This window comes from Crassostrea angulata, chromosome 6 (assembly GCF_025612915.1).
Source record: "Crassostrea angulata isolate pt1a10 chromosome 6, ASM2561291v2, whole genome shotgun sequence".
Taxonomy (NCBI): Eukaryota; Metazoa; Mollusca; class Bivalvia; order Ostreida; family Ostreidae; genus Magallana; species Magallana angulata.
Window position 1 is genome coordinate 55,387,418 of NC_069116.1, and position 26,852 is coordinate 55,414,269.

Here is a 26,852-nt window from a genome sequence, read left to right on the forward strand (position 1 = left end):
TGTTTATTCATCATCGGATATATGATATATGTAATCATTTATACTTATATTTCAATTCTCCGAGAAATATATTAAATGCGTAAAAGCATAATTTTTGAAGAGCTTCCGGTGACAACCGGAAGTTACGATGAACAAAACAAAATAGTTTAAACACATCTACAACTATAGGTTTATCATCCCTCAAAGTTTGGATGTTCAAGTCTTTATCATTTTTGAGATCTCATTGTCCATAGCTTTTTGTCGCGGGACAGGAAACGGACGACAGGAAGTAAATTTTGAAAAAATGAAAAAAACGCCTAGAGATATTATTATTTTCTATCAGTCCTGAAAATTTCAAGAGAATCTATCCAGCCATCTCTAAGAAATCTTGTGGACAAAAAACGGACAAAAAAAAATAATAATAATAAGAAACACTAGACTCTTGTTGCAAAAGCAACAAAAAGGTCTTCCGTTTTGATATACATGTATCAATTTAACTGTAAGACATTGCTTCTCTCAGTATTTCATAACCATTAGACAACAGGACTTAATTGACTATCAATTTGTCTTACTTTGTCAAACAGAAGCAGTAAATCTCTGAAACAACATGAATTGTTTGAACTCTTCCGGTGTGGACCGGAAGTGACGGTCGACAAAATAAAAACGGTTAAACACATCTTCTATCAAATGTCTATCATCCGTGTAAGTTTTGTGTCTTGGTCACTTACAGTTTATGAGACTTCGCTGTCATAATATTTGTTTTAAAAAGACTACCTGAGATATTTGAGATATCTCACCGGAAGTGATTTTTTTTGTTTATTAATCATCGGATAGATGACATATGAAAGCGTTTATACCTTTATATCATTTCAGTGTTAAACAAATAAAATGCGTAAAAACATAATTTTTGAAGTGCTTCCGGTGACGACCGGAAGTTACGACGAACAAAACAAAATAGTTTAAACACATCTACAGCTATAGGTCTATCATCCCTCAAAGTTTGGATGTTCAAGTCTTTATCGTTTCTGAGATCTCATTGTCCATAGCTTTTTATCGCGGGACAGGAAACGGACGACAGGAAGGGAATTTTGAAAAAATGGAAAAAATGCCTAGAGATATTTTCGTTCTCTATCAGTCCTATAAATTTCAAGAAAATCTATCGATGCATCTCTGAAAAATCGAGTTAAACTTTTAAAAAACTTGATTTGTTTGAACTCTTCCTGTGTGGACCGGAAGTGACGGTCGACCAAGTAAAAACGGTTAAACACATCTTCTATCAAATGTCTATCATCCCTGTAAGTTTCGTGTTTTGATCACTTACAGTTTCTGAGATCTCGGGGTTCAAACATTTACTTTAAAAAAGGCTTCATGAGATATTTGAGATATCTCACCGGAAGTAGAATTTTTATGTTTATTAATCATCGGATAGATGACATATGTAAGCATTTATACTTATATTTCAATTCTCCGAGAAATATATTAAATGCGTAAAAACATAATTTTTGAAGAGCTTCCGGTGACGACCGGAAGTTACGACGAACAAAACAAAATAGTTTAAACACATCTACAACTATAGGTCTATCATCCCTCAAAGTTTGGATGTTCAAGTCTTTATAGTTTCTGAGATCTCATTGTCCATAGCTTTTTGTCTCGGGACAGGAAACGGACGACAGGAAGGGAATTTTGAAAAAATGAAAAAAATACCTAGAGATATTATCGTTCTCTATCAGTCCTATAAATTTCAAGAAAATCCATCCATGCATCTCTGAAAAATCGAGTTAACTTTTTAAAAAACTTGATTTGTTTGAACTCTTCCTGTGTGGACCGGAAGTGACGGTCGACAAAATAAAAACGGTTAAACACATCTTCTATCAAATGTCTATCATCCCTGTAAGTTTCGTGTTTTGATCACTTACAGTTTCTGAGATCTCGGGGTTCAAACATTTACTTTAAAAAAGGCTTGATGAGATATTTGAGATATCTCACCGGAAGTAGAATTTTTATGTTTATTTATCATCGGATAGATGACATATGTAAGCATTTATACTTATATTTCAATTCTCCGAGAAATATATTAAATGCGTAAAAGCATAATTTTTGAAGAGCTTCCGGTGACGACCGGAAGTTACGACGAACAAAACAAAATAGTTTAAACACATCTACAACTATAGGTCTATCATCCCTCAAAGTTTGGAGGTTCAAGTCTTTATCGTTTCTGAGATCTCATTGTCCATAGCTTTTTGTCGCGGGACAGGAAACGGACGACAGGAAGTGAATTTTGAAAAAATGAAAAAAACGCCTGGAGATATTATAATTTTCTGTCAGTCCTGAAAATTTCAAGAAAATCCATCCAGCCATCTCTGAGAAATCTTGTGGACAAAAAACGGACAAAAAAAAAAAATAATAATAATAATAACTAGACACTTGTTGCAAAAGCAACAAAAAGGTCTTCCGTTTTGATATACATGTATCAATTTAACTGTAAGACATTGCTTCTCTTACATGCAAAAAAAAGTGGATATGATAATTATTGTGAATGATATATCCAGACGTTACTTACATGCAAAACAACGAGAATGAAAAAGAAATCAATTTTTGAAGTACTTTCTGTGACGACCGGAAGTAGCGCCGATCTAAACAAAAATGTTAACCATTTGTACAATCATAAGTCAATCTTTCCTCAAAGTTTGGTTGTTCACGATTCTGCCAAATCTAAGATCTCTTTGAAACAATATTTTTTGTCTCGGGACCGAAACGGACGAACGAAAGTGATTAATAAAAACAAAAGCTGGTATTTCTCGTACATTTGCTTAATGTACATCACTGTTTATCAGGCTAGATGAAATTCCAAGAAAGTCAGCTAAACTTGTTAAAAACAGGATTTGTTTGAACCCTTCCGGTAAGAACCGGAAGTGACAGTTGACAAAATTAAACCCGTTAAACACATCCCCAATCAAAATTCTATCAAACAATCTATGAAAGATTCAAGTCTCAATCACTTACAATGACGAAAATATTGCGGACATCAAATTTGTAAAAAGAAAAGATACATAGAGATATTTGAGATATCTCATCGGAAGTAAAATTCATTTGCCAATTTAAAATTATATAGATGACATATGTAAGATTGTATACTGATATTTTCATTTTATGTAAAATGAATAAAACAAATTTTTGAAGTGCTTCCGGTGACGACCGGAAGCTACGCCGAACGAAACAAAATAGTGTAAACACATGTACATACATAGGTCTATCATCCCACAAAGTTTGATCGTTCAAGTCGTTACCGTTTTTGAGATCTCCAGGAATCAAGGTTTTTTGTCTCGGGACAGGAAACGGACAAACGGAAGTGCTCAATCTAAATTGTAATTAAAATTTTTTTGTGTACTTGCCCTTTCTACTTAATTGTTCATCGACTTCCCTACAAATATAAAAGGAAAACAGTTAAACTGATAAACAGCTCGATTTGTTTGAACTCTTCCTGTGTGGACCGGAAGTGACGAAAGACAAAACGAAACCGGTTAAACACATCTTCAATCAAATGTCTATTATCCATGAAAGTTTTGTGCTTTGATCGCTTATAGTTTCTGAGATCTCGTTTGTACAAAATGTGTTTCAAAAAAGCTATCTGAGATATTTGAGATATCTCACCGGAAGTAGAATTTTTTTGTTGAGTTAACATCGCATAGACAATCTATGCATAGATTTATACTTATATATTTATTTAATGGAAAAAGAATTTTATGCGAAAAAGTAGTAATTTTTGAAGTGCTTCCGGTGACGACCAGAAGTTACGACGAGCAAAACAAAATAGTGTGAACACATCTACCGCTATGGGTCTATCATCCCTCAAAGTTTGGATGTTCAAGTCTTTACCGTTTTTGAGATCTCGTTGATACAAGCTTTTTCAACGCGGGACAGGAAACGGACAAACGGAAGTGCTCAATCTAAATTGTATTTAATATATCTTGTAAACTTGCCCTTTGTACTTCATTACTCATCCAGCACACTACAAATATCAATGGAAATAAGTTAAACTGATAAACAGCTCGATTTGTTTGAACTCTTCCTGTGTGGACCGGAAGTGACGGAAGACAAAACGAAACCAGTTAAACACATCTTCAATCAAATGTCTATCATCCATGAAAGTTTTGTGCTTTGATCACTTATAGTTTCTGAGATCTCGTTTGTACAAAATGTGTTTCAAAAAAGCTACCTGAGATATTTGAGATATCTCACCGGAAGTCGAAATTTTTTGTTGAGTTAACATCGCATAGATAACCTATGCATAGATTTATACTTATATATTTATTTTATCGAAAATGAATTTTATGCGGAAAAATAGTTATTTTTGAAGTGCTTCCGGTGACGACCGGAAGTTACGACGAACAAAACAAAATAGTTTAAACACATCTACAACTATAGGTCTATCATCCCTCAAAGTTTGGAGGTTCAAGTCTTTATCGTTTCTGAGATCTCATTGTCCATAGCTTTTTGTCGCGGGACAGGAAACGGACGACAGGAAGTGAATTTTGAAAAAATGAAAAAAACGCCTAGAGATATTATCATTTTCTATCAGTCCTGAAAATTTCAAGAAAATCCATCCTGCCATCTCTGAGAAATCTTGTGGACAAAAAAAGGAAAAAAAAAAATAATAATAACTAGACTCTTGTTGCAAAAGCAACAAAAAGGTCTTCCGTTTTGATATACATGTATCAATTTAACTGTAAGACATTGCTTCTCTCAGTATTTCATAACCATTAGACAACAGGACTTAATTGACTATCAATTTGTCTTACTTTGTCAAACAGAAGCAGTTAATCTCTGAAACAACATGAATTGTTTGAACTCTTCCGGTGTGGACCGGAAGTGACGGTCGACAAAATAAAAACGGTTAAACACATCTTCTATCAAATGTCTATCATCCGTGTAAGTTTTGTGTCTTGGTCACTTACAGTTTATGAGACTTCGCTGTCATAATATTTGTTTTAAAAAGACTACCTGAGATATTTGAGATATCTCACCGGAAGTGATTTTTTTTGTTTATTAATCATCGGATAGATGACATATGAAAGCGTTTATACCTTTATATCATTTCAGTGTTAAACAAATAAAATGCGTAAAAACATAATTTTTGAAGTGCTTCCAGTGACGACCGGAAGTTACGACGAACAAAACAAAATAGTTTAAACACATCTACAGCTATAGGTCTATCATCCCTCAAAGTTTGGATGTTCAAGTCTTTATCGTTTCTGAGATCTCATTGTCCATAGCTTTTTATCGCGGGACAGGAAACGGACGACAGGAAGGGAATTTTGAAAAAATGAAAAAAATGCCTCGAGATATTTTCGTTCTCTATCAGTCCTATAAATTTCAAGAAAATCTATCCATGCATCTCTGAAAAATCGAGTTAAACTTTTAAAAAACTTGATTTGTTTGAACTCTTCCTGTGTGGACCGGAAGTGACGGTCGACCAAGTAAAAACGGTTAAACACATCTTCTATCAAATGTATATCATCCCTGTAAGTTTCGTGTTTTGATCACTTACAGTTTCTGAGATCTCGGGGTTCAAACATTTACTTTCAAAAAGGCTTCATGAGATATTTGAGATATCTCACCGGAAGTAGAATTTTTATGTTTATTAATCATCGGATAGATGACATATGTAAGCATTTATACTTATATTTCAATTCTCCGAGAAATATATTAAATGCGTAAAAACATAATTTTTGAAGAGCTTCCGGTGATGACCGGAAGTTACGACGAACAAAACAAAATAGTTTAAACACATCTACAACTATAGGTCTATCATCCCTCAAAGTTTGGATGTTCAAGTCTTTATAGTTTCTGAGATCTCATTGTCCATACCTTTTTGTCTCGGGACAGGAAACGGACGACAGGAAGGGAATTTTGAAAAAATGAAAAAAATGCCTGGAGATATTATCGTTCTCTATCAGTCCTATAAATTTCAAGAAAATCCATCCATGCATCTCTGAAAAATCGAGTTAACTTTTTAAAAAACTTGATTTGTTTGAACTCTTCCTGTGTGGACCGGAAGTGACGGTCGACAAAATAAAAACGGTTAAACACATCTTCTATCAAATGTCTATCATCCCTGTAAGTTTCGTGTTTTGATCACTTACAGTTTCTGAGATCTCGGGGTTCAAACATTTACTTTAAAAAAGGCTTCATGAGATATTTGAGATATCTCACCGGAAGTAGAATTTTTATGTTTATTTATCATCGGATAGATGACATATGTAAGCATTTATACTTATATTTCAATTCTCCGAGAAATATATTAAATGCGTAAAAGCATAATTTTTGAAGAGCTTCCGGTGACGACCGAAAGTTACGACGAACAAAACAAAATAGTTTAAACACATCTACAACTATAGGTCTATCATCCCTCAAAGTTTGGAGGTTCAAGTCTTTATCGTTTCTGAGATCTCATTGTCCATAGCTTTTTGTCGCGGGACAGGAAACGGACGACAGGAAGTGAATTTTGAAAAAATGAAAAAAACGCCTGGAGATATTATAATTTTCTGTCAGTCCTGAAAATTTCAAGAAAATCCATCCAGCCATCTCTGAGAAATCTTGTGGACAAAAAACGGACAAAAAAAAATAATAATAATAATAATAATAAGAAACATTACAATCACTATAAGGTCTTCCGTTGGAAACGGAAGACCTTAATAATAATAAGAAACATTACAATCACTATAAGGTCTTCCGTTGGAAACGGAAGACCTTAACTAGACTCTTGTTGCAAAAGCAACAAAAAGGTCTTCCGTTTTGATATACATGTATCAATTTAACTGTAAGACATTGCTTCTCTAACAGAGAAAAAAGTGGATATGATAATTATTGTTCAAACAAATCAAGTTTTTTTAAAAGTTTAACTAGATTTCTCAGATTTTTGTCACTGTAAGCTAATTAGACACGACACTTTCATGATTGATAGAAACATCCCCAATCAAATTTCTATCAATCATGAAAGTGTCGTGTCTAATTAGCTTACAGTGACAAAAATCTGAGAAATCTAGTTAAACTTTTAAAAAAACTTGATTTGTTTGAACTCTTCCTGTGTGGACCGGAAGTGACGGTCGACAAAATAAAAACGGTTAAACACATCTATCAAATAATATATATAAGTTTTGTGTCTTGATCTATCACAGTTTCTGAGATCTTATTTATACTTTGTTTTTAAAAAAGAAGGTTATCTGAGATATATGAGATGTCTCACCGGAAGTAGAACTTTTTTTACCAGGTGTAGATGACTTTTTGTATTTCTATAGCTAAAATGTTACTTCAATTCTAAATAACCAAAATCTTTTTAAAAATATCAAAATTGAGTCTTTTTCCTGTGACGACCGGAAGTTACGCCGGATGAAACAAAATAGTGTTAACACCTGTCCATACACAGGTCTATAATCCTACAAGGGTTGGTTGTTGAAGTCGCTACCGTTTTTGAGATCTCGTCGATATAAGGTTTTTTGTCTCGGGACAGGAAACGGACAAACGGAAGTGCTAAATGAAATTTAAATTTTTTATATCTTGTTACTTTCCTATTTTACATTATTATTCATCGAAGTAGCTAAAACTATCAAATAAAAACAGTTTAACGGATAAAGAGTTTGATTTGTTTGAACTCTTCCGCTGTGGACCGGAAGTGACGGAAGACAAAATGAAACTGTTTAAACACATCTTCAATCAAATGTCTATGATTAGTGAAAGTTTCGTGTCTTGATCACGTACAGTACCTGAGAACTTGCGGGTACAAAATATGTTTTAAAAAAGCTTCCTGAGATAATCGAGATATCTCACCGGAAGTAGAATTTTTTTGTTTATTTAACATTGTATAGATGACATTTGTAAGGATCTATACTCATATCTTTATTCTATGGAAAATAAATTAAATACGTAAAAACAAAAATTTTTGAAGAGCTTCCGGTGACGACCGGAAGTTACGCCGAACAAAACAAAAATGTTTAAACACATCTACAACTATAGGTCTATCATCCCTCAAAGTTTGGATGTTCAAGTCTTTATCGTTTCCGACATCTCGAGGTGACAAGCTTTTTGTCCCGGGACAGGAAAAGGACGAACGGAAGTGAGTTTAGAAAATCTTTTACAAAAAACCTCTAGATGTTTATATTTTCAGTCATTCCTGAAAATTTTAGAACAATTCATCAAGACATCTCTGAGAAATTCATAAGACAAAAAGGGGAAAAAAATAATAATAATAATAAAAAGAAACATAACAATCACTATAAGGTCTTCCGTTGGAAACGGAAGACCTTAATAAGAAACATTACAATCACTATAAGGTCTTCCGTTGGAAACGGAAGACCTTAATTACAATCACTATAAGGTCTTCCGTTGGAAACGGAAGACCTTAATAAGAAACATTACAATCACTATAAGGTCTTCCGTTGGAAACGGAAGACCTTAAAAAGAAACATTACAATCACTATAAGGTCTTCCGTTGGAAACGGAAGACCTTAATAAGAAACATTACAATCACTATAAGGTCTTCCGTTGGAAACGGAAGACCTTAATAAACTAGACTCTTGTTGCAAAAGCAACAAAAAGGTCTTCCGTTTTGATATACATGAATCAATTTAACCGTAGACATTGCTTCTCTTACATAGAGAAAATAGTTAATATGATAAGTATTGTAAATGATATATCCAGATGTTACTTCCATGTAAAACAACGAGATTGGAAAAGAAATCAATTTTTGAAGTACTCTCTGTGACGACCGGAAGTAATGCCGAACTAAACAAAACAGGTCAAAAGTTTGGTTGTTAAAAATATGATTTATTTGAATCCTTCCGGTGAAAACCGGAAGTGGCAGTTGACAAAAATAAAACCCGCTAAACATATCATCAATCAAATGTCTATCATTCATTAAAGCTTTGTGTTTCATTCACTTACAGTGACAAAAATCTTGCGGGCATCAAATTTGTAAAAGGGAAAGCTACACAGAGATATTTGAGATATATCACCGGAAGAAACAGTTGTTTGAAAATTTAACATTATAAAGATGACACATCTAAGATTGTATACTGATATATTTATTCCATGTAAAAGAAATAAATAAAGAACAAACATATTATTTGTAGTGCTTCCGGTGACAACCGGAAGTTACGCCGAACAAAATAAAATAGTTTGAAAAAATGTACATATATAGGTCTATCATCCCACAAAGTTTGATTGTTTAGGTTGACATCATTTATGAGATCTCGTTGAAATAAGGTTTTTTGTCTCGGAACAGGAAACGGACAAACGGAAGCGTTCAATGTAAATTGTATTAAATATTTCTTGTATACTTGTCTTTTGTACATTATTGTTCATCGAAGTCACTACAAATATCAATGAAAAACAGTTAAACTGATAAAAAGTTCGATTTGTTTGAACTCTTTTTGTGTGGACCGGAAGTGACGGAAGACAAAATGAAACCGGTTAAACATATCTTCAATATAATGTCTATCATTCATGAACGTTTTGCGCTTTGATCACTTATAGATTCTGAGAACTTGTTTGTACAAAATGAGTTTCAAAAAAGCTACCTGAGATATTTGAGATATCTCACCGGAAGTAGAATTTTTTTGTTGATATAACATTGCATTGATAAAGTATGTATAGATTTATACTTATATATCTATTCTATGGCAAAAGAATTTAATGCATAAAAATAGTTATTTTTGAAGAGCTTCCAGTGACGACCGGAAGTTACGCCGAACAAAACAGAAAACTGTAAACACATGTACATACTTAGGTCTATCATCCCACAAAGTTTTATTGTTCAAGTTGTCACCGTTTTTGAGATCTCATTGAAATAAGGTTTTTTGTCTCGGGACAGGAAACGGACAAACGGAAGTGCTTAATGTAAATTTTATTAGTTATTTTTTGTATAGTTGCCCTTTGCATTTCATTGTTCAATGAGCACACTACAGATATCAAAGACAAAAAGTTTAACTGATAAACAGCTCGATTTGTTTGTACTCTTCCTGTGAGGACCGGAAGTGACGGAAGACAAAATGAAACCGGTTAAACACATCCTCAATCAAATGTCTATCATCTATGAAAGTTTCGGGCCTTGATCACTTATAGTTTCTGAGATCTCGCGGGTACAAAATGTGTTTTAAAACAGCTACCTGAGATGATTGAGATATCTCACCGGAAGTAGAATTTTTTTGTTGATTTAAAATTGCATAGATAACTTATGTGTAGATTTATACTTATATATTTAATTTGTGGAAAATGAATTTATTACGTGAAATGACTATTTTTGAAGTGCTTCCGGTGACGACCGGAAGTAACGACGAACAAAACAAAATAGTTTAAACACATCTACATACACAGGTCTATTATCGTACAAAGTTTCGTTGTTCAAGTTTTTACCATTCTTGAGATCTCGAGGTGACAAGCTTTTTTGTTGTGGGACAGGAAACGGACGACCGGAAATGAATTTTGAAAAAATGAAAAAAACGTCCCTAGCGTTTATCACTTCCTATTATTCCTGAAAATTTCAAGGAAATATATCAAGTCATCTCTGAGAAAATCGGGGAAAAAAATAAGAATAATAATAAGAACTAGACACGATCTCGTTGCGAGCAACGAGGAGGTCTTCCGTGCGATTTTTTGAAGGTTATATGACCTTGACTTTGATATTTGACCCTTTATCTCCTTATCGGGGCAACACTAAAAAAAATGATGGTTGAATTTTGTTAGGAACATCATTCTCAGCATTTTATTCTATATTGATTTTCACAATGATGCTTTTTAAAATATTTGTTCTGTTTGAGGTATGTTATCAACGCTTTGTACTTCTGGCCCCTTAAAACCCATTAAAAACCCCTTAATACGGAGCACATGATAAAATAATTATAATATATTGTTAAATAAATGTGAGATGAATATATTGCTTCCTAAACATATTACAAAATATTTTTCAGTAAAGTGCTATGGAAGAAAGACTTTAGAGCCCTTTTGGCCCCTAAATTGAAGGGCCAGCCCCTTTTTCTAGGCATCATACGAAAGTTCTTTTGATATTAAACATATTTTGTTCAACAAGTGTTTAGAAATTCTTTGCCGTTTTTGAGCTATCTGGGATAGGACGTTTTAGGGGCCGACCCCTAATCTCCTTATTGGGGCCAGATAACGAAACTTTTATGATTGAATATTGTTTAAAACATCATTCTAAGCATCTTTTATTCTATATTGCTTTTCAAAATATTTGTCCTTTTTGAGATATATTCGATCGAAGTTTTGGACTTCTGGCCCCTTAAAACCTTAATTACGTAACGCATGATACAAATTTTATAATGTATAGTTTTATTATTGAAAGATGAACATTTTTGCTTCTTTAACATGTTACAAAACATTTCTCAGTAAAGGGCTATGAAAGAAAGACTTAAGAGCCCTTTTGGTCCCTAAATTGAAGTGCTAGCCCCTTTTTCTTGGCATCATACGAAAGTTCTTTTGATATTAAACATATTTTGTTCAACAAGTGTTTAGAAATTCTGTGCCGTTTTTGAGCTATCTGGGATAGGACGTTTTAGGGGCCGACCCCTAATCTCCTTAATGGGGCCAGATAACGAAACTTTTATGATTGAATATTGTTTAAAACATCATTCTAAGCATCTTTTATTCTATATTGCTCTTCAAAATATTTGTTCTTTTTGAGATATATTCGATCGAAGTTTTGGACTTCTGGCCCCTTGAAACCCCTAATTACGTAACGCATAATAAAATTTTTATAATCTATAGTTTTTGTAGTGAAAGATGAACATTTTTGCTTCTTAAACATATTACAAAATATTTCTCAGTAAAGGGCTATGAAAGAAAGACTTTAGAGCCCTTTTGGCCCCTAAATTGAAGTGCTAGCCCCTTTTTCTTGGCATCATACGAAATTTCTTTTGATATTAAACATATTTTGTTCAACAAGTGTTTAGAAATTCTTTGCCGTTTTAGAGCTATCTGGGATAGGACATTTTAGAGGCCGACCCCTAATCTCCTTATTGGGGCCAGATAACGAAACTTTTATGATTGAATATTGTTTAAAACATCATTCTAAGCATCTTTTATTCTATATTGCTCTTCAAAATATTTGTCCTTTTTGAGATATATTCGATCGAAGTTTTGGACTTCTGGCCCCTTGAAACGCCTAATTACGTAACGCATAATAAAATTTTTATAATGTATAGTTTTTTTAGTGAAAGATGAACATTTTTGCTTCTTAAACATATTACAAAATATTTCTCAGTAAAGGGCTATGAAAGAAAGACTTTAGAGCCCTTTTGGCCCCTAAATTGAAGTGCTAGCCCCTTTTTCTTGGCATCATACAAAAGTTCTTTTGATATTAAACATATTTTGTTCAACAAGTGTTTAGAAATTCTTTGCCGTTTTAGAGCTATCTGGGATAGGACGTTTTAGGGGCCGACCCCTAATCTCCTTAATGGAACCAGATAACGAAACTTTTATGATTGAATATTGTTTAAAACATCATTCTAAGCATCTTTTATTCTATATTGCTTTTCAAAATATTGTCATTTTTGAGATATATTCGATCGAAGTTTTGGACTTCTGGCCCCTTAAAACCCCTAATTACGTAACGCAGAATAAAATTTTTATAATGTATAGTTTTTTTAGTGAAAGATAAACATTTTTGCTTCTTAAACATGTTACAAAATATTTCTCAGTAAAGGGCTATGGAAGAAAGACTTTAGAGCCCTTTTGGCCCCTAAATTGAGGGACCAGCCCCTTTTTCTTGTTATCAAACGAAAGCTCTTGTAAATATGAATTTTATTTGCTCTATATGTTATAGTAAAATATTTTCAGGAAAGGAGATAAAGAACGAAAACCATTAAAAATTACGTCGTTTTTTCAAACTCGATTTTCGGGTCCAGGCGAGCTTCGAAGCCTTTGAAGCCAGACAACCATAAATGCCTTTAAACACATCTACAATCTTTTGTCTACAATCCCTGAAAATTTAAATTCAATATCTTGTTTCGTTTAGGAGGAGATAGCAGGACAAAATGACCCTCTAAAAATCACTAAAACGTCAATATCTCCCGAACGGAAATGACGTCATTAAAATAAAAAATTATATATAAGGTTTTTATCAATATCTACAAGATCTGAAATTTTCACGAAAATCGGTCGAGCCGTTTTCAAGAAATCGCTTGTACAAAAAAGCGTAAGAAAAAAAAAAAATAATAAAAGGGAAAAAGAAACAAAGCAATAACAATAAGGTCTTCCGTTGGAAACGGAAGACCTTAACTAGACACTTGTTGCAATAGCAACAAAAAGGTCTTCCGTTCCTCATGAATTAATCTGCACAAAAAATCCATTTATCTTGTAAACAGAAAATGGCTGTACTATGTACATTTTGTCTTTCCTCAAAGTTTGGATGTTCAAGTTTTTGTTAGTTATGATATCTCGTTGAAAAAAAGTTTTTGTCTCGGGACCGGAAACGAACAAACGTAAGTGATTTAAAAAATGGAAAGTATAAATATTAGTACATTTACCTACGGTACGTTACCGTTCATCACATTGAGTAAAATGTTTAAAAAAAGTTAAAATAAAAAAAAAAGTTTTATTGCTTGAACGTTTCTAGTAATAACCGGAAGTGACGTAGGACCAAATGAAACCCCTAATACACAAATTAAATCAATGTCCATTATCTATAGAAGTTTTGTGTCTTGATCTAACACAGTTTCTGAGATCTTATTCATACTTTGTTTAAAAAAAAGGGTACCTGAGATATTTGAGATGTCTCACCGGAAGTAGAACTATTTTTTAACATGTGTAGATGACCATTTTGTATTTCTATAGCTAAAATGTTACTTCAATGCTAAAACACCAAACTATTTCTAAAAAATCAAAATTGGGTGTACTTCCTGTGACGACCGGAAGTTACGCCGGATTAAACAAAATAGTGTTAACACATGCACATACATTGGTCTATCTTCCCACAAAGTTTGGTTGTTCAAGTTGTTACCGTTTTTGAGATCTCGTCGAAATCAGGTTTTTTGTCTCGGGACAGGAAACGGCCAAACGGAAGTGTTCAATGTAAATTGTATTTAACATTTCTTGTATACTTGCCTTTTGTACATTATTTTTCATTTATCTAACTAAACATATCAAAGAAAAACAGTTAAACTGATAAACAGCTCGATTTGTTTGAACTTTTCCGGTGTGGACCGGAAGTGACGGAAGACAAAATGAAACCGGTTAAACACATTTTCAATCAAATGTCTATCATCCACGAAAGATTTGTGTCTTGATCACTTATAGTTTCTGAGATCTCGCGGGTACAAAATGTGTTTTAAAGAAGCCTCCTGAGATGATTGAGATATCTCACCGGAAGTAGAATTTTTTTGTTGATTTAAAATTACATAGATAACTTATATGTAGATCTATACTTATATATTAAATTTGTGGAAAATGAATTTATTACATGAAATGACTATTTTTGAAGTGCTTCCGGTGACAACCGGAAGTAACGACGAACAAAACAAAAGTGTTTAAACACATCTACATACACAGGTCTATTATCGTACAAAGTTTGGTTGTTCAAGTCTTTACCATTCTTGAGATCTCGAGGTGACAAGCTTTTTCGTTGCGGGACAGGAAACGGACGACCGGAAATGATTTTTGAAAAAATGAAAAAAACGTCCCTAGCGTTTATCATTTCCTATTACTCCTGAAAATTTCAAGGAAATACATCCAGTCATCTCTGAGAAAATCGGGGAAAAAAATAATAATAATAATAACTAGACACGATCTCGTTGCGAGCAACGAGGAGGTCTTCCGTCTGATTTTAGAATTTGAGATATATGTTAGATCTTGATTTTGCTAAACATGATTTAGAATAGAAAAACGGGGTCTACATTCTAAGGGCCAGATACTATTTTGTTTCAGGGATAAGAGCTTTGTTCAACAAGGGTTTAGAAATTCGTCACCGTTCTTGAGATATCTGAGAAAAAAAACTTTTAGGGCCCAGTCCCTTACCTCCTTATTGGAGCCGCTGAACCAAATTTTGAAGGTTGCATTTTGTAAAGTACATCATTTTGAGTATCTTTTCTTCTACATTGCATTTTAAAACATTTTCCTTGGTGAGATATAGCTGGTCATAGTTTGTGGACCCTTGACCCCTAAAAAATCCTTATTCCATAACACATGAAAAAATCATCACATTACTTGGATACAGAACTGTAAGATAAACATTTTTGCTTCTATAGCCTTTCATTAAATTTCCCTCAGTAAAGAGCTACAGATGAAACATTTTAGAGCCCTTTAGTTTCCTAATTTTAGGGGCCAGCCCCTTTTTTGATATCAAATAAAAGGTCAATTGAATCTCAACACATTTTGTTAAACAACTGTTTAGAAATTCGTTACCGTTCTTGAGATATATGGGAAAGAACGTTTAAGGGGCTGATCCCTTAACTCCTTATAGGGGCCATTTAACGAAATTTTGAAAATTGCATCTTATTAAGTACATCTTTCTGAGTATCTTTTCTTCTTTACTGCATTTCAAAATATTTTTCCTTTCTGAGATATTTGTGATCAACATTCTATAATTTTGGCCCCTAAGAAACCCTTATTATGTAACACATGATAAAATCATCACATTGCTTGGATACAGAACTGTAAGATAAACATATTTGCTTCTATAACCGTTCACAAAATATCCCTCAGTAAAGGGCTACAGATTAAAGACTTTAGAGGCCTTTGGTCCCCTAATTTAAGGGGCCAGCCCCTTTTTTTTTGGTATCAAATAAAAGGTCATTTTATTCTACACAAATTTTGTTCAACAAGTGTTTAAAATATTGTTACTGTTTTGGAGATATATGAGAAAGAAGGTTTTAGGGGCCGGTCCCTTAACTCCTTTTAGGGGCCGTTTAACGAAATTTTGACGGTTGCATTTTGTTGAGAACAACATTTTGAACAACTTTTCTTCTGTACTGCATTACAAAATATTTTTCCTTACTGAGATATGGGTGAACAAAACTTTTGACTTTTGGCCCCTAAAACCCCTTAATTACGTAACACATGATAAAATCATTACATTGCTTGAATACATAACTTTAAAAAAACACATTTGCTTCTACATCATTTCACAAAATATATCTCAGGAAAGGGCTACAGATTAAAGACTTTAGAGGCCTTTGGTCAACTTAATTTAAGGGGCCAGCCCCTTTTTCTTGGTATCAAATAAAATGTCATTTAATTCTACACATATTTTGTTCAACAAGTGTTTCAAATATCGTTACCGTTTTGGAGATATATGAGAAAGAAGGTTTTAGGGGCCGGTCCCTTAACTCCTTTTAGGGGCCGTTTAACGAAATTTTGAAGGTTGCATTTTGTTGAGAACATCATTTGAAACAACTTTTCTTCAGTATTGCATTACAAAATATTTTTCCTTTCTGAGATATGGGTGATCAAAATTTTGGACTTTTGGCCCTTCAAAACCCTTAATTACGTAACATATGATAAAATCATTACATTACTTGGATACATAACCGTAAGATAAACATATTTGCTTCTATAACATTTCACAAAAAAATTCTCAGTAAAGGGCTACAGATAAAAGACTTTAGAGGCCTTTGGTCCCCTAATTTGAGGGGCCAGCCCCTTTTTCTTGATATCAAATGAAAGGTCCTGTAAATATTAACCTTTCTTACATTACATGTCTTAACAAAATATTTTTCAGAAAAGAGAAAAACAAAAAAAACAAGAAAAAAATACGACATTTTTTAAAACTCAATTTTCGGGTCCAGGCGAGCTTCGGCGCCTTTCAATCCAGTTCAAAATGAAAATAAAATTGCAAATCTACAATCTTTTGTCTACCATTCCATGAAAGTTTGAACTCAATATCTGTTATAGTTTAGGAGAAGTTAGAGTAACAAGCAACCCCTCTAAAAATCGCTAAAACGTCAATATCTCAAAAACGGAAGTGACGTCATCAATATAATTAAAAAGCTATAAGATTTCGATCACTATCTATCTTATCTGAAAGTTTCATGACAATCGGTTGAGCCGTTTCTGAGAAATCGCGTGCACAAAATTTGTAAGAAAAAAAAAAATAATAATAATAATAATAAGGAAAAAGAAACCGAACGAAAACAATAAGGTCTTCCGTTGGAAACGGAAGACCTTAATAATAATAATTATAACTAGACTCTTGTTGCAAAAGCAACAAAAAGGTCTTCCGTTTTGATATAGAAATATCAATTTAACTGTAAGACATTGCTTCTCTCACATAAATAAAAAATGGATACGAAAATTATTGTGGATGATAAAAATATCAAAATTGGGTGTACTTCCTGTGACGACCGGAAGTTACGCCGGATAAAACAAAATAGTGTTAACACATGTACATACATAGGTCTATCATCCAACAAAGTTTGGTTGTTCAAGTCGTTACCGTTTTTGAGATCTCGTCGAAATCAGGTTTTTGGTCTCTGGACAGGAAACGGGCAAACGGAAGTGTTCAATGTAAATTGTATTCAATATTTCTTGTATACTTGCCTTTTTTACATTATTTTTCATTTATCTAACTAAAATATATCAAAGGAAAACAGTTAAACTGATAGACAGCTCTTTTTTTTTTTAACTCTTCCAGTATGGACCGGAAGTGACGGAAGACAAAATGAAACCGGTTAAACACATCTTCAATCAAATGTCTATCATCCATGGAAGTTTCGTGTCTTGATCACTTATAGTTTCTGAGATCTCGTGGGTACAAAATATGTTTTAAAAAAGCTACCTGAGATGATTGAGATGTCTCACCGGAAGTAGAATTTTTTTGTTGATTTAACATCGCATAGATGACATATGTAAGGATCTATACTAATATCCTTATTTTACGGAAAATTAATTAAATACGTAAAAACAAAAAAAATTCAAGAGCGTCCGGTGACGACCATAAGTTACGCCGAACAAAACAAAAATGTTTAAACACATCTACAACTATAGGTCTATCATCCCACAAAGTTTGGATGTTCAAGTCTTTACCGTTTCTGAGATCTCGTTGGTACAAGCTTTTTCAACGCGGGACAGGAAACGGACGACCGGAAACGATTTTTGACAAAATGAAAAAAACGCCTCGAGATATTGTCATTTTCTTCCATTCCATAAATGTTCACATAAATCTATCCAGTCATCTCTGAGAAATCTTGTGGACAAAAACTGGGAAAAAAATAATAATAATAACTAGACACGATCTCGTTGCGAGCAACGAGGAGGTCTTCCGTACGATTATTATAAGGATATGTGACGTCATTGACTTTGATTTTCGACAAGAAAACATGATATGAAAAAAGGAGTGGAGTACTAATGTTTTTTTTTTGGTATCTCTTTTTATAAGTTCTCTGACATTGCTTTTTTAAATACTTGCACTCTTCCAATTAAGATAGAAAAGATGAAAAAATCATTATGTTGTTAGGATATATTAAAGGTGTTGTTTACTCAGGGTTTGAGTTCTCGAATTCGGATTGTTATAAAGTTCAATATCATGAGTAAAATTTGTTCTGAACACAAAAAGTATCTGTGAAATGAATTATTATTGACATAACATTCGATATTTCTACTATATTATGGAATTATGCCAAAACAAAAATAGACTTTTAGCCAAACAGAGGAAATTCGGACTAAATTTTGCAGATTTTGTTTTCTGCTAAAACATTTTTGGAAGTACTCTAATATTAAAAGCTAAGATTTTATATTTTAGTCCATATAATTTTGCATATTTTCTGGTAGTTTTACCTCATTTATTCATTATAATACCGTATGACATGAATTTAAAAAATATTGAAATATGCTTAAAAACGAGAAAAGACACCATATCTCAAAATTTTGATCATTGACCTCATATAAATTATATGCCAACAGAATAAGATCAATATAAGTAGTTTAATACTATAAATGTTTTTGTATTATCATCATTCAATTTTTTGTAAAATTGGATCAAAAATGGGTAGGAATTTGAAAAGTGATAGAGGAAATTCGGACTGGAATATTTATAAAAATTGTGAATGAAAACTTAAAGCTTTGTATGTATTTAGTGTCACTGCCATTCATAAATTGTATTTCATTTTCAAAAGTGTTGAGGAATTTGTATTATTTTCACAATTAAGAAAATCTCAATCATAGTATAAAATTTTAAGTGATTTTCCTTTAATTTTCCAAAAATATACAATGGACATTAACTCAAAAAGTAGGTCATTGACCTACTTTTTTGGAAATGAAAAATAACACTACAATAAAAGGTCTATAACACATAACAGTTGGTTTTTCATTATCATCAGTGGATTTTTTTTTCATTCTGAGTAAACGTCATCCTTAACGTATTATACCTAATCTAGCTTTAATAACCTTTAACAAAATGGCTCTGAGTAAAAGGATATAGGTAAAATACTTTAGAGCCCTTTGGTTCCCTAATTTAAGAGGCCAGCCCCTTTTTCTTGATATCATTTGAAAGGTCATCTAATTCTAAACACATTTTGTTCAACAAGTGTTTAGAAATTCGGTATCGTTCTAGAGATATATGAGAAAGAAAGTTTTAGGGGCCGATCCCTTATCCCCTTATAGGGGCCGTTTGACGAAATTTTGAAGGTTGCATTTCGTTAAGAACATTATTTTGAACAACTTTTCTTCTATACTGCATTTAAAAAAAAAATTCCTTTCTGAGGTCTGGTTGATCAAATTTTGGGACCTTTGGCCCCTAAAAACCCCTAATTTCATAACACATGATAAAATCCTTACATTTCTTGGATACATAACTGTAAGGTAATCATATTTGCTTCTAAAACATTTCACAAAATATCTCGCAGTAAATGGCTACAGATAAAAGACTTTAGAGCCCTTTGGTCTCCTTATTTAAGGGGCCAGCCCCTTTTTCTTGATATCATTTGAAAGGTCATTTTATTCTAAACAATTTTATTCAACAAGTGTTTAGAAATTCGTTAATGTTCTTGAGATATATGAGAAAGAAGGTTTTAGGGGCCGATCCCTTATCCCCTTATAGGGGCCGTTTGACGAAATTTTGAAGGTTGCATTTCGTTAAGAACATTATTTTGAACAACTTTTCTTCTATACTGCATTTCAAAATATTTTTCCTTTCTGAGATATGGGTGATCAAATTTTCGGACTTTTGGCCCCTAAAAACCCCTAATTACATAACACATGATAAAATCCTTACATTACTTAGATACATAAATGTAAGATAAACATATTTGCTTCTATAACATTTCACAAAATATCCCTGAGTAAAAGGATATATGTAAAAGACTTTAGAGCCCTTTGGTTCCCTTATTTAAGGGGCCAGCCCCTTTTTCTTGATATCATATGAAAGGTCATCTAATTTTATACATATTTTGTTCAACAAGTGTTTAGAAATTCGTTAGCATTCTGGAGATATATGAGAAAGAAGGTTTTAGGGGCCGATCCCTTATTCCCTTATAGGGGCCGTTCGACGAAATTTTGAAGGTTGCATATCGTTAAGAACATCATTTTGAACAACTTTTCTTCTATATTGCATTACAAAATATTTTTCCTTTCTGAGATATGGGTGATCAAAATTTTATACTTTTGGCCCCTAAAAACCCCTAGTTATGTAATACATGACACAATCATTACATTGCGTGGATACATAACTGTGAGATAAACATATCTGCTTCTATAACATTTAACAAAATATCTCTCAGTAAAGAGCTACAGATTAAAGACTTTAGAGCCCTTTTGACCCCTTATTTGAGGAGCCAGCCCCTTTTTCTTGATTTCAAAGAAAAGGTCATGTAAATACAAACGTTTTTTACATTACATGTCTTAACAAAATATTTTTCAGAAAAGAGATAAACAAAGAAAACCAGAAAAAATAACGACGTTTTTTTAATCTCAATTTTCGGGTCCAGGCGAGCTTCAGCGCCTATTGAGTCAGACAAAAATGAATACCTAAAGACACATCTACAATCTTTCGACTACAATCCCTGAAAGTTTGAACTCAATATCTTCAATCGTTAAGGAGAAGATCCCAGGACAAGCCGACCCTCTGAAAATCGCTAAAACGTCAATATATCAAAAACGGAAATGACGTCATCAAAATAAAAAATTACGTATAAAGTTTAGATCCGTATCTATCATATCTGAAAGTTTGATGAAAATCGGTTGAGTCATTTTTGAGAAATCGCGTGCACCAAATTTGTTGGAAAAAAAAGAAAAATAGCGAAGAAAAAGAAACAGAACGAAAACAATAAGGTCTTCCGTTGGAAACGGAAGACCTTAATAAACCTTACAATCACTATAAGGTCTTCCGTTGGAAACGGAAGACCTTAATAATAATAAAAAGAAACATTACAATCACTATAAGGTCTTCCGTTGGAAACGGAAGACCTTAAAAAGAAACATTACAATCACTATAAGGTCTTCCGTTGGAAACGGAAGACCTTAATAATAACTAGACTCTTGTTGCTATAGCAACAAAAAGGTCTTCCGTTCCTCATGTATTAATCTGCACAAATCTCCAGTTATCTTGTAAACAGGAAATGGATATAATATATACATTTTGTCTTTCCTCAAAGTTTGGATGTTCAAGTTTTTGTTTCCGGGTAGTTTTAATATCTCGTTGAAAAAAGGTTTTTGTCTCGGGACCGGAAACGAACAAACAGAAGTGATTTAAGAAACGGAAAGTAGATATTTTAGTACATTTACCTACGGTACGTTACTATTCATCACATTGAGTAAAATGTTTAAAAAAAAAATTAAGAATTTAATAAAAAAGTTCTATTGCTTGAACGTTTCGAGTAAAACCGGAAGTGACGTACGACCAAATGAAACCCGTTAAACACATGTTCAATCAAACGTCCATCATTCATTTAAGCTTCGTGCCTTAATCTCTCACAGTTTCTGAGATCTTGCGGTTACTTTGTTTTTTTATAAAAGAAGGCTACCTGAGATATTTGAGATGTCTCACCGGAAGTAGAGGTTTTGTTTTACCATGTGTAGATGACCTTTTGTATTTCTATGGCTAAAATGTTACTTCAATGCTAAATAACCAAATATTTCTAAAAATTCAAAATTTGGTGTACTTCCTGTGACGACCGGAAGTTACGCCGGATAAAACAAAATAATGTTAACAATGTACATACATAGGTCTATCATCCTACAAAGTTTGGTTGTTGAAGTCGTTTCCGTTTTTGAGATTTCGTCGAAATAAGGTTTTTGGTTTCGGGACAGGAAACGGACAAACGGAAGTGCTCAATGTAAATTGTATTAAATATTTCTTGTATACTTGCCTTTTGTACATTATTTTTCATTTATCTAACTACAATTATCAACGGAAAACAGATAAACTGATAAACAGCTCGATTTTTTTCAACTCTTCCTCTGTGGACCGGAAGTGACGGAAGACAAAATGAAACCAGTTAAACACATCTTCAATCATATGTCTATCATCCATGAAAGTTTCGTGTCTTGATCACTAATAGTTTCTGAGATCTCGCAGGTACAAAATGTGTTTTAAAAAAAGCTACCTGAGATGATTGAGATATCTCACCGGATGTAGAATTTTTTTGTTGATTTAACATTGCATAGATAACTTATGTGTAGATTTATACTGATATAATTAATTTGTGGAAAATGAATTTTTTGCGTAAAATAACTATTTTTGAAGTGCTTCCGGTGACGACCGGAAGTTACGACGAACAAAACAAAAGTGTTTAAACACATTTGCATACACAGGTCTATTATCGTACAAAGTTTGGTTGTTCAAGTCTTTACCATTTTTGAGATCTCGAGGTGACAAGCTTTTTTGTTGCGGGACAGGAAACGGACGACCGGAAATGAATTTTGAAAAAATGAAAAAAACGTCCCTAGCGTTTATCATTTCCTATCATTCCTGAAAATTTCAAGGAAATATATCCAGTCATCTCTGAGAAAATCGGGGAAAAAAATAAGAATAACTAGACTCTTGTTGCTATAGCAACAAAAAGGTCTTCCGTTCCTCATGTATTAATCTGTACAAAAAGTCAATTTCTCTTGTAAACAGAAAATGGATATAACATATACTGTAAAGGAATTCCAAAGAAATAAAAAAAAAAAAAAAACCACAAAATGTCAATTTTTGAGTACTTTCTGTGACGACCGGAAGTTACGCCGGATCATACAGAACATAGTAAACATATTTTCATACATTGTTTTGTCTTTCCTCGAAGTTTTGATGTTCAAGTTTTTGTAAGTTATTATATCTCTTTGAAGAAAGGTTTTTAGTCTCGCTACCGGAAACGAACAAAAGGAAGTGATTTAAGAAATTAAAAGTAGATATGTTAGTACATTTACCTACGGTAGGTTTTGTTCATCAAATTAAGTAAAATATTAAAGCAAATCTAAAGTTTAAAAAAAACTTCTATTCCTTGAACGCTTCAAGTGAGAACCGGAAATGGCGTACGGCCAAATGAAACCCGTTAAACACATGTTCAATCAAATGTTAATTATACATATAAATTTTGTTTCTTGATCTCTCAAAGTTTCTCAGATCTTGTGGGTACTTTGTTTTTTTAAAAAAGAAGGCTACCTGAGATATTTGAGATGTCTCACCGGAAGTAGAACTTTTTGTTGTTTATTTATAACGTGTATATGACCTTTTGTATTTCTATAGCTTAAATGTTACTTCCATGCTAATTAACCAAATATTTTTAAAAAATCAAAATTGGGTGTTCTTCCTGTGACGACCGGAAGTTACGCGGGATAAAACAAACTAATGTGAACCCATGTACATACATAGATCTATCATCCCACAATGTTTGGTTGTTCAAATTGTTACCGTTTTTAAGATCTTGTCGAAATAAGGTTTTTTGTCTCGGGACAGGAAACGGACAAACGGAAGTGCGCAATGTAAATTGTATTAAATATTTCTTGTATACTTGCCTTTTGTACATAATTGTTAATTAAAAAAACTTAAAATATAAAAAAAAAAACAGTTAAACTTATAAACAGCTTGATTTTTTGAACTCTTCCTGTGTGGACCGGAAGTAACGGAAGACAAAATGAAACCGGTTAAACATATCTTCAATCAAATGTCTATCATTCATGAAAGTTTTGTGCTTTGATCACTTATAGTTTCTGAGATCTCGCGGGTACAAAATGTGTTTTAAAAAGCTACCTGAGATAATTGAGATATCTCACCGGAAGTAGAATTTTTTTGTTGATATAACATCGCATAGATAACTTATGTATAGAATTATAGTTTTATGTTTATTCTATGGAAAAGAAATTCAATGCGTAAAAATGATTATTTTTGAAGTGCTTCCGGTGACGACCGGAAGTTACGACGAACAAAACAAAATAATTTAAACACATTTACTACTATAGGTCTATCATCCCACAAAGTTTGGGTGTTCAAAACTTTACCGTTTTTGAGATCTCGAGGTGACAAGCTTTTTCAATGCGGGACAGGAAACGGACGATCGGAAATGAATTTTGAAAAAATGAAAAAAACGCCTAGAGATATTATCATTCTCTCTCATTCCAGAAAATTTCAAAAAAATCTATTCTGCCATCTCCGAAAAATCTTGTGGACAAAAAAAAGGAAAAAAAAAAAAATAATAATAATAAAAAACCTTACAATCACTATAAGGTCTTCCGTTGGAAACGGAAGACCTTAATAATAATAATAATAATAATAAAAAGAAACATTACAATCACTATAAGGTCTTCCGTTGGAAACGGAAGACCTTAATTATATAAACTTGTAATTATAATACATGTGTTTCCTTAGATTGCTTTTCATGCGTTTATCAAACATTTTTGATTGAACATGGTTTGATACTTTGATCGATACTTTGCCATATTTAAATGTCCTATATCTGTATACGTTGTATCAACAATTTGTTTTAAAAGTTTCTGGTATATTGATAGATCTTGAATTTATTAATTTTTCTGTAGCCCACTACAATATAAATGCATATGACTGTGTGTGTGTTGTTTGACATGGTATTCTAATGGTGTTTTCATTTGTGTTTTATTTTTTGTTACAGCCTTTTAACATTTACGCATTTCACTGCATAGCATGTTATATCTTGTAAATATATCACTTGATTATTGTAAGTTAAGGTATCCGATCCATATTAGGACCTAATTATTCTAACCTTAAATATCAAACATGTATTAAATACTCTTATATTAATTTATAGCATTTTAGAGTAGAATAAGATTAACCGAGAGAAATTTTCAAAAATATCATTAACTAAGCAGTAATTAATTAATGAAGATTGCATTAAGGTCTATGTGGACAAGTACATTTTTAAAATAATAAAGTAAATACTAAGAGTATTCATAAAAGCTCTAGGGAAAGATGCATTTAGATATTAGGAAAAGGAAAACTATTTAAAACAAATTTTATACCATATATATTTTTTTAGAATTGAATTCTATTAATTAAAAGCAAAGGGGGACAACTCTTCGATAACAGGAAAAGGTCAATTATTAGGACACATTCCACTCTAACATAATGATACTTAAACATGAAAAGTATGTCCAAGTATACTGAATCTTAAGCCCATACATATCTGTCATGGATCCCGATTCATTGAACATGGGCTATTATGGATCGGATACCATTTCCATTTTCCCTATAAACCAAATTAAAACATTAAAACACACCTCAACGTGTACAGATCAATGCAAGTATGTAAAACCTGGAGATGTATAACCTTCCGGCTTTTCCTAAAATCTAAACAAAATACGTTTGGGGAGAAACCTACTTTGGGGGAAAATCTACTATAAAGGGGGGGGGGCTAATAAATAGCCAGTTTTCCTGAGGAAACTACTTTGGAAGATAAGCTGCTGCACAATACATGTTAATATAATAATTTTTCCAGACAAGGTTACTTAAATTAGATAGTCTCATCAATATAGGAATTAGTTCATCTAGCACCTCAACAAATAATGGATCATTTAGTGCTGTGTTTTGTACAAGTATTGATTAAGAATTTCTTTCGGTATCAAACTAACATATACCAGAGTTCAACCTAATATCCACTCACTGGTCTAAAGTGTGTAGCCGTCTGGACTTTCCTGACAGGCTGCATCAGAGCATCACGGACCACGATTGATATGTCAGCCCCTGAGTACCCATCTGTTCTCTTCCCAAGTTCCTCGAACTCTTCCTTAGTGATTGAATGAGGGGTATTTCCAAGATAAGTTTTGAACATTTCTGTTCTTGCAGTTGTTTCAGGTAAGGGAATATAAATTCTCCTTTCAAATCTAATAATATAAAAATATTTCAAATTCTTAAAATAATTCATGCTTATCTAAAAAACTGTAATGATATTACGAGGGTTGTTCGGAAATTATTGAGACATTTTCTCTTATTCTTTTAGTAAAAAAGATAAACTCTTGAAATTTTACTAAAACTTAAATCAGGATAAAGTTTATCAATGTGAAAAGTTTCTTGTTCATGGCATGAATAGATCATTCCTAGTAGGCTGACCAACGTGCCTTCGTCCTGTAACCCGGCGCAACCGCAAACTTTTCGCAACGTCATTTTAACGCTTCTTATTGCTCCCGTGTTTTTAACACCTTACAAACGAACTGAAATAAGAATTATTCTTTATTTCTCATCTTTTATTTTAATTTCAAGATGTCATTATTTACATTTTCTCTCATTCTTGTTTTTTTTTAGAGAAAAAATCGAGTTATTTTTACCTGAAAGTCTAATTACTGTGAATGTCTCCTGCAGTCATGTTTTACATATTTTAGAACTGTTGACAACAGTTAGTGTGTCAAAAGTTGTTTATTAATCCCTTTGGCCTAATTCTAGTTAAACAATCAGTGAAAAAAAATATGATTAACTGAAGTTCTAT

The 26,852-nt window shown here is 32.8% G+C and overlaps 1 protein-coding gene across 1 annotated transcript in view; it reads right to left on the reverse strand.

Annotated features, from left to right (window-relative positions):
• Positions 1 to 26,852, reverse strand: part of LOC128190147 (vacuolar protein sorting-associated protein 4A-like) — an 82,672-nt gene that overhangs the window by 14,659 nt on the left and 41,161 nt on the right. The window contains exon 10 of the mRNA XM_052862064.1: positions 26,034 to 26,253. Within this exon, the coding sequence (XP_052718024.1) occupies positions 26,034 to 26,253 (220 nt within the window). The remainder of the gene's footprint in view (positions 1 to 26,033; positions 26,254 to 26,852) is intronic.